This window comes from Cervus elaphus, chromosome 8 (assembly GCF_910594005.1).
Source record: "Cervus elaphus chromosome 8, mCerEla1.1, whole genome shotgun sequence".
Classification (NCBI taxonomy): Eukaryota; Metazoa; Chordata; class Mammalia; order Artiodactyla; family Cervidae; genus Cervus; species Cervus elaphus.
In genome coordinates, this window is record NC_057822.1 from 34,627,873 (window position 1) to 34,642,762 (window position 14,890).

General features: G+C 34.6%; 1 protein-coding gene across 4 annotated transcripts in view; it reads left to right on the forward strand.

Moving 5' to 3' along the window:
• ERBB4 (erb-b2 receptor tyrosine kinase 4) overlaps positions 1-14,890 on the forward strand; it is a 1,218,836-nt gene that overhangs the window by 656,488 nt on the left and 547,458 nt on the right. For all 4 annotated transcript variants that reach the window (XM_043910154.1, XM_043910156.1, XM_043910155.1 and 1 more), the window contains exon 3: positions 11,214-11,400. In XM_043910154.1, the coding sequence (XP_043766089.1) occupies positions 11,214-11,400 (187 nt within the window). The remainder of the gene's footprint in view (positions 1-11,213; positions 11,401-14,890) is intronic.

Consider the following 14,890-nt stretch of genomic DNA (forward strand, 5'->3'; position numbering starts at 1 on the left):
TGGTGGGCTACAGTTCATGAGGTCACAAAGAGTTCAACAGGACTGACATCCTTCTATTTCTTAGTATCATCTTCAACCCCCTTCATCAGTGTCTTAGAGTTTTCACATTATATGTTTTTTCCCTCTCCTGTTAAGTTTGTTCCTAGAAATTCTCTTTTTGATGAAATTGTAAATATGATTGCTTTCTTGTTTCCTCTTTCTCATAGTTCATTTTTATTATATAAAAAGCAAAAAAAATCTTATATTAATCTTGAATCCTGAAACTTAACTGATTTTGTTTATTAATTCTCATAGTTTTTTTTTTTTTTGGTTGAGACTTTAAGATTTTCTATATATAATAACATGCCATCTGCAAATAACAGTTGCAAATGCCAGTTTTACTTCTTCCTTTTCTTCTCTCAATTTAGATGCCTTTTACTTCTGATTGCTGTGGCTAGTATACTTCCAACACCGTGTTAAATAGGAGTCGTGAGAATAATAGCCTTTTCTTTTTCCTGATTTTAGAGGAGAAACTTCAACTTTTCCCTGTTGAGTATGATATTAGTTGTGGGTTTCTCAAATGGCTTTTATTATGCTGAGATACGTTTCTTCTGTACTAACATTAATGAGAGTTCTTATCATGAACGAATGTTGAATTTTGGCAAATGATTTTTCAGTGTCTATTGAGATGATGATGTAACTTTTTTTCTTCCTTCCTTTTGTTAATGTGTGTCATATTGATTGAGTTGCAGTATTAAATCATCCTTGCTTCCCTGAAATAAATCCCACTTTATCTAAGTGTGTGATCCTTTTTATGCATTGTTGGATTTGGTTTTTCAATATATTGTTGAAAAAATGTTTGTCTTTATTCACTAGAGATATTTACCTGTAATTTTATTTTTTGTAGTATCTTTGCTTTTTCTATTGGAATAATGGAAGGAATTGGAAAGTGTTTATCTTCTATAGTTTTTGAAAGGTTTGGGAAGGATAGGTATTGACTGTTCTATAATTGTTTGGTGGAATTATCTCATGAAGCCTTTGGTTCCTATACTTATCTTTATTTGAAGTTTTTGATTACTGATTCAATCTCATTACAGGTGATCATTCTGTTCAGACTTTTTATTTCTGCATGATTTAGTCTTAGAAGATTATTTCTAGGAATTTTTGTTGTCTTCTAGGTTGTCCAGTTTGTTAACTTTTAATTATTTAGTAACCTAATATCATCCTTTATATTTCTATGATGTTGTTTGCAATTTTTTGTTGTTCATTTCTGATTTTATTAGTTGAGCTTTTTTTTTTTTCCTTGTGAGGCTTGCCAAAGTTTCATCACTCTTATTTTTACCAATAGTGGAAGTCCTTCAATCACATCCAACTCTTTGTGGCCCAAAGAATTCTCCAGGTCAGAATACTGGAGAGGGTAACCATTCCCTTCTCCAGGGGATCTTCCCAGTCCAGGGATCAAACCCAGGGCTCCCACATTGCAGGGCGGATTCTTTACCGACTTCGCCACCAGAGAAGTCCAGGAATACCGGAGTGGATAGCCTATCTCTCCTCCAGCAGATCTTCCCGACCCAGAAATTGAGCTGGGGTCAACTGCACTGCAGCTGGATTCTTTACCAGTTGAGCTACCAGGGAAGACCACCTCCTCAAATTTTATTGATTTTTCTGTTTTCTAAATCTCTATTTCATTTTTTTTTCATCTTTGATCTTTATTATATCCTTCCTTCTACTATACCCAGCTTTGCTTATTCTTTTTCTTTTACTTTAGATATGCTAGATTGTTAATTTGAGATAATTCATGTTTCTTGAGGAAGACCTGCTTTGTTATAACCTTTCTTCTCACAGCTAATTTTGTTGTGTTCTGTAGATATTGGAATGTTGTGTCCATTTTCATTTGTCTCAACATTTTCTTTTAAGTTTCCTCTTTGATGTCTTCATTGACTCACTGGTTATTTAATAGTATGTTGCTTAGCCATTGTGTGTTTATTTTTTTCCCTCTTGCAATTGCTTTCTAGTTTCACACTTTTGTGGTTGAAAAAGATACTTGATATCATTTCAATCTTATATTTAAAGTGGATTGCTTAGTTGCCTAACATGTGATATGTGTTGGAGAAGGTTTCTTGTTCAATTGAAAGTAATGTTTTTTCTGCTATTTTAGGGTGAAATGTTCTGTATATATCTATTAACTTTTTATGATATAGTGTTTCAACTAAGTCCAATGTTTGCTTATTGTTTTTTGGTCTGGATAATCTATCCATTGATATAGGTCAGCCCTACTATTATTTTATTATTAATACTATAAAATCTCTATTCATGTCTTTATATTTTCTTTATTTAGGTTCTGTGTTGGGTGTATAAATATTTACAAGTGTTACACTTGTTAGATTGAGCCCTTATCATTATGTAATGTCCCTCTTTGTCTCTTGTTAGAGTCTTTGTTTTAAATTGTATTTTGTCTAATATAAATATTGTTATTCTAGCTCTCTTTTTGATTCCCTTTGCATGAGATATCTTTTGTCTATATTTTCACTTTTATTCTGTGTGTATATATATATATTTAGATCTGAAATGAGTTTTGTATAAGATGCTCATATATGAATACTTCTTTTGTGGGGGTGGAATTGTTGGTTAATCTTTTTTTTCTTTTTTCTCTCTGTTCATCCACCTTATGTCTTTTGACTGGGGGCATTTAATCTATTTATATTTAACATAATTTTTGATAGGTATACTTTTTGCCATTTGGCTGTTTTCTGATTGATTTTATACTTCTTCTCTGTTCCTTTATCCTTCTCTTATCCTATTGCCTTGCAGTTTGATGATTTTCTTTAGTGGTATATTTGCAATTTTTAAAAATTTATGTTTTGTGTCTGTAGTGTAGGATTTTGGTTTTAGTTTGCTATGATGGTCATGTGGTTCCCCATAGTCCTTCTGCTCTTCCAGATGTAAGCTCTGCTGATTTTTAAAGTCAGTCTTATGGAGTTTTATCTTCCCAGTGCAAGCCCAGGCTGGAAAGCTTTATGTGGGGATCAGATCCCTTGCTTCTCAGGGGCAACCTTCATGGTTGTGATATACCACTACTTATTCATGGCCACTGGAGAAGGAAATGGCAGCCCACCCCACTATTCTTGCCTGGAGAATCCTGTGGATGGAGGAGCCTGGGGCATAGGGTTGCACAGAGTCGGACATGACTGAGGAGACTTAGCATGCCTGCATGCATGCATGGGCACACGAAGAGTGAGAGTTCTGATCAGACCACATCTCTGCCCGACCTACCTATCTCAATGGGTCCTTTTCTCTATATCCTTAGTTGTGGAAGACTTGTTCTGCTAGCCTTCAGGTAGTTTTGAGAGACGATTGTTGTATATATAGTTGGAGTTTCAGTGAGTCCACAAAAGGGAGCAAACTCAGGACCTTCCCAGTCCACACCTTGGTCCAGAAACAATAAATCTCAATAGTTTTGTATATTTTAAATAATTATAAAAGAATATTAAAATGTCAGTTTGGAATACTTGTGTATGATATCTAATTGGGTGTGAGTACATTAGAGACACTAGAGTAGAAGTTAGGAATTCAGAACTATTTTGACTTGCTACAGAAAGTCTTAACAAAAATAGACAGGTGTATTTTCAAAGATGCTCATATTAAAGAAAAATAACAAGGATTTGGTATATAATTTGAGTAGGAAAAAAAATATAGAAAACAGAGCTTTATGCATTTAGCCAAGAATGTATTATTATTTTTAATGTGTGAAAAATTGTCCCTAAACCCTGATTAAATATTCAGAAATTCTGAAGTACTGCAATCACCTGAATTTTAAGGTAAATGAAGGAATATTTAAGGAACTATTCACTATTCTCACTAAGTACCAAATTAGAGAAAATCAACTATAATTAAAGAATAAGGGAATTGTTTCAAATAAAAAAAGGAACAGTGGTTATAAGAATTGTGAAATGCAATAGAGATTTTGAAACAATAAAGATTGATTTTTCTGGAATCATCTGAAGGTAAATGGAAAGCCCAGTGAATCAGCACAATCTCTTCTAATTTTTGGTTGAATGGCAACTGAATCCTGGAAAGTGTATAACTGCAGTTTTCACATTTTTTTTCTTAAAGTATCATATAAGAAAAAGTGGTTATAAATTTCTGTCCTTCAGAGCAAACCATGCATTATCCCCCTATGTTTACTGTTAATATGGTATGAAAAGTTGGTCAAATTTCTTTCATTTTTCCATTTCTTTTTATTTCCATCATCAAATGGCATGGATATCAAACTGTTCCTTGGATTAGATGTGTTTTGAAGCATTTAGGGGTTTAATGATTGTCAGTAGTATTCACTTGCACAGAGTCTCTGTGGAAGCATACACTGACAATGAAAATCAGTTTTAGTCAGCAGCAGCTTACACCACAAGGAGAGGGATATCAGTGGGTGAATATTGGTAGGCATTCAGTCTTCAGTTGACAAAATAGGCAGTTTCCTAGGACTAAACATAACTGAACCAGAACCAGAGCCTGAGTTTTCTCTTTTCTGATGCATTCTAATGATTTCTATTTACAGTTGTGGTCCTTGGACACAGTCATGATTGTGTTGTTCAAATAACTTTTTTTTTAATTATCAAAAATTTCATAGAATCATTTTCAGTGAAAAACAATATCTAAAAATACCTTAAGCATTGCATCCTACTTTTTAATTCAACAGCCATCTGTTCAGTGCCAGGGTCTGTACTAATGGCCATAACATACACAAAAACAATATAAGGAACCAATTCTGTAATTTACAAATAAATCAGAAATTGAAGAGGTAAGATACAAACATACCGAAGGCCACATGACAAAGAAATTAGAAGCAATGGTTCTTATTTTTGTCCTCAACTCTGACTGTCTACAGATAGTTCATCTGCCTTAGCTATTAACAAGGATAACATTATTTATTACAGTTAGCGTTTGTTGAACTCTTACAGACATTTTCCTTATATCTTCTATTCTTTATAACACCTTTAAAAAGAAGAGAGGTATTTGCTATTTACTTTTTAAGATGAAGAAACTGAGATTCAGATAGGATAAATAACTTGGTCAAGACCACAAAGCTTGAAGGCACAGCCCAGCTTTGCCTGACAGTTGAGCTCACATTTCTTACCGTATGTTTAACACTCTCTCTCTCTTTCTCTCTCTCTCCCCCTCTCTCTGTCTCTCTGTCTCTGTCTCTCTCTCTCTCTCTCTATATATATATATATGTATATGTGTGGGTGTGTATGTGTGTGTACATATATATATATATATATGTATATGTATAAATACCTATAAGAATGTGACTATAAATTCAAAAAAACAAACATAAAGAAGCTAGGACAAAGTCAAGCCATATTTGTGGCTTTTAAATATAACATTTTATATTCATCTCCTATTATTCTTTAAAAATTACTTGGTTCCGTGGGACCCTCCAGATAGAAAAGTCTAGAGCAATAAATTTTGGATTGAAGGATTTTCTGTAATCTTTCTTCTCCTAATATTTACATAATTAGCTGAGTAGGTGGGAAGGGATGTTTGAGATGAGGTGAATAGGATCTCCACCATCATTATTATCAGAAAATTTGTCATGAATAAATTAGATATCACCTACTCATGGGTGGCTTTGTTCAAAATGGTTTGAACATATGATTTCTCAACATGAACATACCATGATACCCGAGTGTTCCCAAAGCAGAATAATTACTTGTTAAGCTAACGTTTAAGTTACGTGTATTATTTTGCAAGACCAGAGTGTAATAAATAAGCAGTATGGATAATGAAAGAGATTCATTTTAGACACAAAAATCTCAATTAAATCAGTAAATCCCTCCAGTCCCAGAATCTGGTCAAAGGAGTAACTATTGTTTTTAACCTGACTTTTCATGAAGATAATAAAAATGTTTTTAAGAATAATTTAATGCACCTTCTGGAATGAGAAGTACATACATTTTACAATGCAGTTAATTCAAAGGTATATACGTGCACACATGCATTAAATAATATGTGAATGCAAAGATGTTCTTAGTTATATCTTACTTCTCATGTGGCTAAAGGCACTTGGAGCACCCTCTTCTATGATTAGTTGATCTTTATATGTTCACTGTTGTTCTTTGCTCATATCTATAACACTTTTTATACTAGAGCCTTCATTATTTGCAGGTTATTTGTAGCCTCTGCTAATGTGTGGCCAAAAAGCCCATTCCAAGTGGTACATCTTTTTCAGTTAATAGCTGCAGAGTTTATCCCTCTTATAAACACTGCAGAATTTCTGCTGACGTTGTGTCTTTGCTCATAAACCTCTTCTTTGTCCTGAGTATGCTTCACCTGTGTTTTCTCTAATAATCCTGTCCCTGTGACCTTCTATCTTAGGATAAGCCAATAGACTCTTACAGTTTTTATTAAAAAAGATCCACTTCCTAGGTGAAGTTAGACCTAATCATGAGTTTGTTAGGAAGAATGATGGATATTATAACACATTTTAGCCAAAGGATTAATAATATTGATTATACCCAATACTCCAACTTTTTTCATAGTGTCATCATTGTAACCCAGAGTACTTGATAATTATTATATACAAGCTAGAAATAAATTGTTTTTATAATGAATGAAATAATGTTACTTTTGGACCAAATGATGTTAAAATGTGTTTGTGATCTCTCTTTTAAGAATGCAAACAAATATCAGCTCAATCATTTTTAACAGTGGTAGGAGGGGAACTCGTAAGGCTCTAAGGCTATATACTATGTCAGACAGGTATGGTTTTAAAGCACACGGTAGCATGCAAACAATGCATGCCACTGCTGATCTTTGACCCATCTTTCCCATTCATCTCTTCAATCCAAAATGCTCAGTGTCTCAGGAATTCCTACTGTGGCTCAGAGTTCCTGATTTGATGTCAGACATGAGCAGTTTCATGTGTCTCTTGCCACTTTCTCACCACCTTCGCTCTGTTGGTGTTATACTTGTCATGGTGATCAGTGGTAGTGTGTTTATCCTTAGGGCCTGGAGTAAGAATACAAGTGGAGGCTTACATATTGTGTAGCGTATTATTTACTTATAAATCAGGCAACTGTTATTCAATAAAATGAGTTCTATCTCCCATTTTGACAGATATATCTTTATAACAACCTGGAAAGCCAAGTGAAATGTTAGAATTTTTGGACTCCGCAGGATTATGGTGGTATAGAGAGAGATGGCCTTCAGCTTGCAGCCCTTACATCACCTAGTTCTATCCATATTCTGAGAGGCCTTGCACAGAAGTGAATGGACACACTGGCCCGCACATCCAGGATCTATACACCCCGCCCTTAAAGATCTGCCCCTGGACCATCCCATCCTTCCTTGGTGTACTCACATTGGTGGCATGGTCTATTGTCTGGTGGGCAGAACACAACTGAGAAAGATGATGTCACTGACCCTAAAGAAATATTTGGTGAGGAGTGGGCTTTTGAGGAATGAAATTCTGGGTTCACAGAGGTTTGCAGCATGATCTATCTAGAAGAGAGGATTGAAGGCTACAGATAGGCATCACCTGGACTCCTCAGACCACCCAGTGGGGAAGATATGGCCAGTGAAGAGACACAGTGTTTAACAAACATTTATTGGCCTCTTACTGCGTAACAGTACTGATCTTGTTACATGGGACACAGGAGTGAGCAAATTAAATGGTTACACTTGTAGTGTTTATATTCTGGGAAAAGGTGAGAAAGACTATAAATATTAAATGTGGTAAATATATAAAGTATACAGTATGTTAGGGAGTGAAATGTATTGTAGAAACAATAAAAATGAAAGTGGGTAAAAGTGGGAGGGTCGCCATATTAAATAGATCAATCAGAGGTGATCTCAACTGAGAAGGTAAAACTTGAGCAGAAACCTGACAGCGGTGAGAAAATCAGCCAAGTAGATATCAAGAAGGAGAGAGACTCAGGTGCTTAAAATTGCACTCATCACCTGGAGGTAGGACCATGCTCAGCATACTGAAAGAACGACAGAGACCAACAAAATCAGAAAGAGTGAGCAAGGTGTTAGAGTCAGAAAAAGAAAGACGAACAGGTCATATAGTACAGAGTTGTCCATTAGAAATGCAATGAGAGCCATAAAAATGTAATTTTTAATTTCCATGTAGCCACAATATAAAGGTACAAAGAAACAGGTAAATTCAGCTTTAATAATGCAGCTAATATAAATCAATTTATCTAAAATGTTTTCATTTCAACATGTAATATTTGAAATTTGTAATATGTTTTACACTGACAACATATCTCATTTCATACTAACCATATTTCAGTTGTTCAGTGGATATCTATGACTAGTGGTTTCTCTACTGGACAACACAGATACAGGTTTTGACTCATTATTTACAGAATTTTATTGCTCTGAGTGACTTGGGAGACATTTCAGTTTTAAGAAGTGTCCTGACTCGATTTATGTTTTTAAAAGATCAGGGCTAGGCTTAACTGAGAATACACCAGAAGGCACCAAGAGCAGAAACCATTATAGTGATCTTGATAAAGAATGATGGTGGCTCAGAGGGTACCAGTGGATGTCATACATGCTTGGATCCTTAATCCTTTTAAAGATAGAACACATAGGATGGATTGCTTTTGGTATGTGAATGGGAATTCAAGAGTGTCCCCAAGACTTCGGCCCGAATAATAGGAAGCATGAATTGACATCAGCTAAGGTGACAAAGGCTGTTGGTAGGATAGGGAAGGTAGACAGACGTTAAGCTTTGTGCATGTGTATCTGACAAGTCTGTGAGGCATCCAACTGAAGATGCAGAGTAGGCAGTTGGATATGAATCTAGTGTTTAGGAGTTTGGAGGTAATAATAGTTTGGAGATCATCAACCTTAAACTTGGGTAAGACAAGGGGATAAGAGTAGACAGAGAAAAACAGAGGACCAAAGACTGAGCATGGAACAGCTGACATAAAGAGATCTAAAAATAGTCTGAAATTGGCATTAAATAATATCGATTTTTTCACACTTCTGAATTATATATATATTTTTAATTTAAGACCTATATTTATTACTGTGCTTATATGCATTTGTGGCTTCCCTTGTTGCTCAGCCGGTAAAGAATCTGCCTGCAATGTGTGAGACCTGGGTTTGATCCCTGGGTTGGGAAGATCTCCTGGAGAAAGGAACGGCTACCTACTCCAGTATTCTGGCCTGGAGAATTCCATGGACTGTATAGTCCATGAGGTTGTAAAGAGTTGGACTTGACTTTTATTTATATGCATTTTATAAAACACTATAGCTTTAGATGAAGCCTAAGAGTTGACTCGTTGGAAAAGACCCTGATGCTGGGAGGGATTGGGGGCAGGAGGAGAAGGGGACGACAGAGGATGAGATGGCTGGATGGCATCACCGACTCGATGGGCATGAGTTTGAGTAAACTCTGGGAGTGTGTGATGTACAGGGAGGCCTGGCGTACTGCGATTCATGGGGTCACAAAGAGTCGAACACGACTGAGCGACTGAACTGAACTGAACTGAAAGTCTTTTTGTGATTTTTTTTTTTTGCTTTAAAATGTCTCACACACCTTCAAATAATTAACTTATAGACAACTACATTTAAACAGCATAAAGTCAAAATAAAAATTGTGTTAATAATTAAATTAGAAGCCATAATCAGTATCTAATGCATATACACACAATATGAATTATATATATGTATATATATGTAGCCAGAGATATATTGATATAAGGCAATTGTTCTTTGATTTCTATAAAATTAAACAATAATATAGCAGTGTGAAATCTGTCCCACAGTCTACAGATTAATGCAACTTTATTTTGTGATAAGCTTACCAGGTTATTTTTTAAATATAAAGATTGATAGTTATGTGTTCTTATCTAATTTTAGTCTGTCAGAGAATGAGATCTTTATTCTTTTAATTATATCCAGATCTCAGACATGAAGGGTGCTTCATACAATAAAATTCATTATTTTTACTGTAAGGCACATTCTTGACTTAAAAGTAAAGTCTGAAGTCAGGCAGGTTGATTCCTCCAGTTCCATTCTTCTTTCTCAAGATTACTTTGGCTATTCGAGGTTTTTTGTATTTCCATACAAATTGTGAAATTCTTTGGTCTAGTTCTGTGAAAAATACCGTTGGTAGCTTGATAGGGATTGCATTGAATCTATAGATTGCTTTGGGTAGAATAGCCATTTTGACAATATTGATTCTTCCAATCCATGAACACGGTATGTTTCTCCATCTGTGTGTGTCCTGGAGAGGGTGTGGAGAAAAGGGAACCCTCTTACACTGTTGGTGGGAATGCAAACTAGTACAGCCACTATGGAAAACAGTGTGGAGATTCCTTAAAAAACTGGAAATAGAACTGCCATATGACCCAGCAATCCCACTTCTGGGCATACACACTGAGGAAGCCAGATCTGAAAGAGACACGTGCACCCCAATGTTCATCGCAGCACTGTTTATAATAGCCAGGACATGGAAGCAACCTAGATGCCCATCAGCAGATGAATGGATAAGGAAGCTGTGGTACATATACACCATGGAATATTACTCAGCCGTCAAAAAGAATTCATTTGAACCAGTCCTAATGAGATGGATGAAACTGGAGCCCCTTATACAGAGTGAAGTAAGCCAGAAAGATAAAGAACATTACAGCATACTAACACATATATATGGAATTTAGAAAGATGGTAACGATAACCCTATATGCAAAACAGAAAAAGAGACACAGAAATACAGAACAGACTTTTGAACTCTGTGGGAGAAGGTGAGGGTGGGATGTTTCAAAAGAACAGCATGTATACTATCTATGGTGAAACAGATCACCAGCCCAGGTGGGATGTATGAGACAAGTGCTCGGGCCTGGTGCACTGGGAAGACCCAGAGGAATCGGGTGGAGAGGGAGGTGGGAGGGGGGATCGGGATGGGGAATAAGTGTAAATCTATGGCTGATTCATGTCAATGTATGACAAAACCCACTGAAATGTTGTGAAGTAATTAGCCTCCAACTAATAAAAAAATTAAAAAATTAAAAAAAAAAAATACAACCCACTCTTCAAATGAGATTCTAACCCTTGTGATCTTGTGTGTCAAGGCAATTATTTATGATATGGTATGGAAATTAGTATATTCAATTAAAAGCTGAAAATTAGAATTAAATAACTGTTTTATCTAAATAACTACATAAACGTACTGACAGTTTTAAATTGTTTGACACAGGCCATCGTTTGTGTCTTTTCAGTCTATACGAGAAGTCACAGGCTACGTGTTGGTGGCTCTTAATCAGTTTCGCTATCTGCCTCTGGAGAACTTGCGCATTATCCGTGGGACAAAGCTTTATGAGGATCGATATGCCTTGGCAATATTTTTAAACTACAGAAAAGATGGAAACTTTGGACTTCAAGAACTTGGACTGAAGAACTTGACTGGTAAGGAAAGCATACAAAATAGCAAATATACTTACATTAGCAATATAATGTGATAGACACACACACATGTGTACATGGTTTCTGCAGCACGTATTACACTGAGAAACTTTATAAAGCATTGAAATGCATATTAATACTACTTGTTCATTTTGTAAGAAATGATGCCCTATATTGCCCCAGTTTTATGTACAGATATTGTAAGTGCAGTCTGAAGGATAGCATATGACTATATCTCATCTGAACAGAAGTACACTCTAAGGAAATGCTCAGTGACTGAAAACAGATATGAAGCAGGTTTAAGAATGCTCTGTTCAGTAGTCTCAGGTGACCAGTGGACCATATCATCAAATCTCTGCAATAACATCCTAACTCTCACTTTCGTTAAAGCTCAGTAAATACACAAACCATTATATCTGATTCCATTAATCTAGCTTTTTGTACAATCCCTTATTTTTGGAAAACATATCTAATGTATTGATACAGTTTTGATTTCTCTTATTGAGCAACTCACTAAGTGCCATAAGTAATTCTTCCTCAGAAAACTTTAATCATCAGTGATTGTTTCCCCCTAAGGTTGGAATTAGGTAATTGCTAACAACCTAAAATTATCATCATGCGACAAATAATTCTAGTCAGGACTCTGTGTTATAAGCTGGCCTTTGCAATTCAATTGATGTCTTTTCAGTTCATGTGGTTGAGAGTTCATAAAGGCTATGGTGGAGGCTATTGGTACAAGAATTCTAATCATGAATTTTACTATATGTGCCTTCAACCAAAAATGTGCTAATTAGTAGTTATATCAGAGTGGGAGAAAGGAGTTTGAACTATTAATTAAACCTGAAATATATTTTTTGTGTATCTTTGAGTCCACAGAGTGGTCATGTTTCTTGATACTGGAATTTGAAATATTTTAGAAGTATTGCCTTAAAATATTAAGAAACAAATAAAAAAAAGAAACAAAATAAGATTAATATTGTCAGGTTATTAAAATTATGTTTCTATATTTACAGAGGACATAAAATATATAATTCTAAGTTAGAAGTAGCTTCATAGTTATCCAGACATGAACTAAAATTGGAATATCTTGGATGAAGAAATGAGTGATAATTATGTTATTTATTTTGGACATGATTGCTATAGACTTCATGACATAATGGTAAATGCAAATTGCTCAGAATTTATATCCTTCATCAACATTTTTACCTTTTTTTTTCTTCAAAAATACTTTCCTTACAGAAGAGCAGGGTATTTGACTAAATTGCTACTTGCATAGAAATAATGATAGGAGGAAGAATTTTGGAAATAGAGAAAAATTGAATGATTGAAATTAGGAATCCAAAAATAACATGATCCAATTAAAACTTGCCAAAAAAGCATTGTATTTTCTTCTTGCTTTTTCTCTGATTATATTAACTAAAAAATTGAATAAATTTATTTTCAAAATCTTATAACATATGATTATGTTATTATTCTACAATATATGCTATTTGAAGAATCTTCTCACAAAGAAAATTAATCTTTAAAGAGTTATTCATTTCCACATCTAATTAACCTCAATACTATTAAAATATAAAAAGGGAATTATTTAGTCACAATTATGCAACATTTGAATATATCTTTTCTGTTAGTGAGCTTCCACCATGTCTTGTCATTGTGACAGTTGTCTTACTTATGATTGACTAGTTTAATATAAAGATATAGCATTGTTATTTTAAAAATATTATTCCCTAAATTGCCAGAAAACCTTATGATATTGTCCTGTGTAGCAGTAAAGATGGAAAATTAACAAATGAGTAAATTAGTTACTTGAGTGTTTAGAAAAGATAAGTATTTGTTCAGCAGTTATTATTAATTTCTTATTTCAATATGAGTTAATGAAAAGTACAGTAAAATAAATGGAAAACTTAGATATTTTGGAAAATTTTCCGGATATTTTAATATATGTATTTTATATGAATGATGACTACATGCCAACTTATTCCATGAGACAGTCTAGAATCATTGATCACATTTTAGATAATAAGATCAATAGTGTTACTCTTATTTTGAAAATCAGAAGTTTTACAGTAAGTACCATTGTGTTTGTGTATAAGAATATATGAGGAAGGATAGAAGACTTGTAACTATTTAACTCTTCATCAGAAAGGAATTGGGATAAAATTTGCTCTACAGTAAAATCTTAGAGTTTAGTCTTCTAAGTAACTTGATCAAAGTAGTAAGCAAACATTGCAGTTCACTTTAGGTAAGATTGTTTTTGTGTTTTGGAAAGAGCTTTCTTTTGTTGTTGATATGTTATACAAAAACAATTGATATATACTGTTATATTAAGGGTGAAACTACTGAGGCTAGCTCTAATTTTAGACTTAGGGTTCGCATAATGTGAAGGGAAATAGAAAACCTGCTAAGTAGTCCCATACCTCATTGCCTAACTGCAGTAGTGAGTTAAAATTTTAACCCAATTCTTAAGGGGCCTGCAGTATCAGCATCACCTGGGTGCTTGTTCTATAAATTCAGATTCTTGGGCTTCACCTGAGACCTAATGGATGGTAAATTCTGGGGCTGGGGCCCACCAATATGTATATTAAGGACCCCTCCAATATTTCTGATAACTATTAAAGTTTGAGAAACAATGTTCTAATTAATTAAAGATACTAAGAAATGGTAGCAAAATATCTAGTTAGCCTCTTAACCTTTACTTGATCCAAATACTTTTCATTCATTTATTATCTCCTGGAGAGAAGAGAACGAAAAGTTCAGACATGTTTATGATTGAATGACAACAAATATACTCTCAGTTGATATAGGAATGAAAAGAACACATTGGAAACCTGGATGGAAGTACAAGTCACTCAGTCGTGTCTGACCCTTTGTGACCCCATGGACTATACAGTCCATGGAATTCTCCAGGCCAGAATACTGGAGTGGGTAGCCTTTCCCTTCTCCAGGCGATCTTTCCAACCCAGGGATCGAACCCAAGTCTCCCGCATTACAGGCAGATTCTTTACCCGCTGAGCCACAAAGAAAGCCTTGGGTGGAAAAGTTTGTATAAAAGAGTACAGAGATGAGCAAGATGCTGGGAATAAACTTTCTTCCATATTACCATTTTGTCTAATATCAATTTTATATAATGGTAAACCATTGCAAGGACAATAATAATTTATCATGAATTTTCCTTTTAAGCAAGATTTTCTTTTTGAGCACTTTCAACAAAATAAATAACAAGTACTATTGTTATAGCAAATAATTTTGAGACTGAGGTTTCAAAGCTTTTTGATATATTCATATTTTGTGTTTCTCCTGAAATAATTTTTGCTGTGCTGACTTTAGAATAATATTTAGAATGACATGCCTTTATAATAGTACATATGCTCCTGCAAACTCTATCTTTGTGTAAAAGGGATATTTGGTTAACATGAGGACTGTCATATACAAGGGTTAATAGTTGGATACCACTTACACATATATAAATTAACTCCTCACCTTATGCATT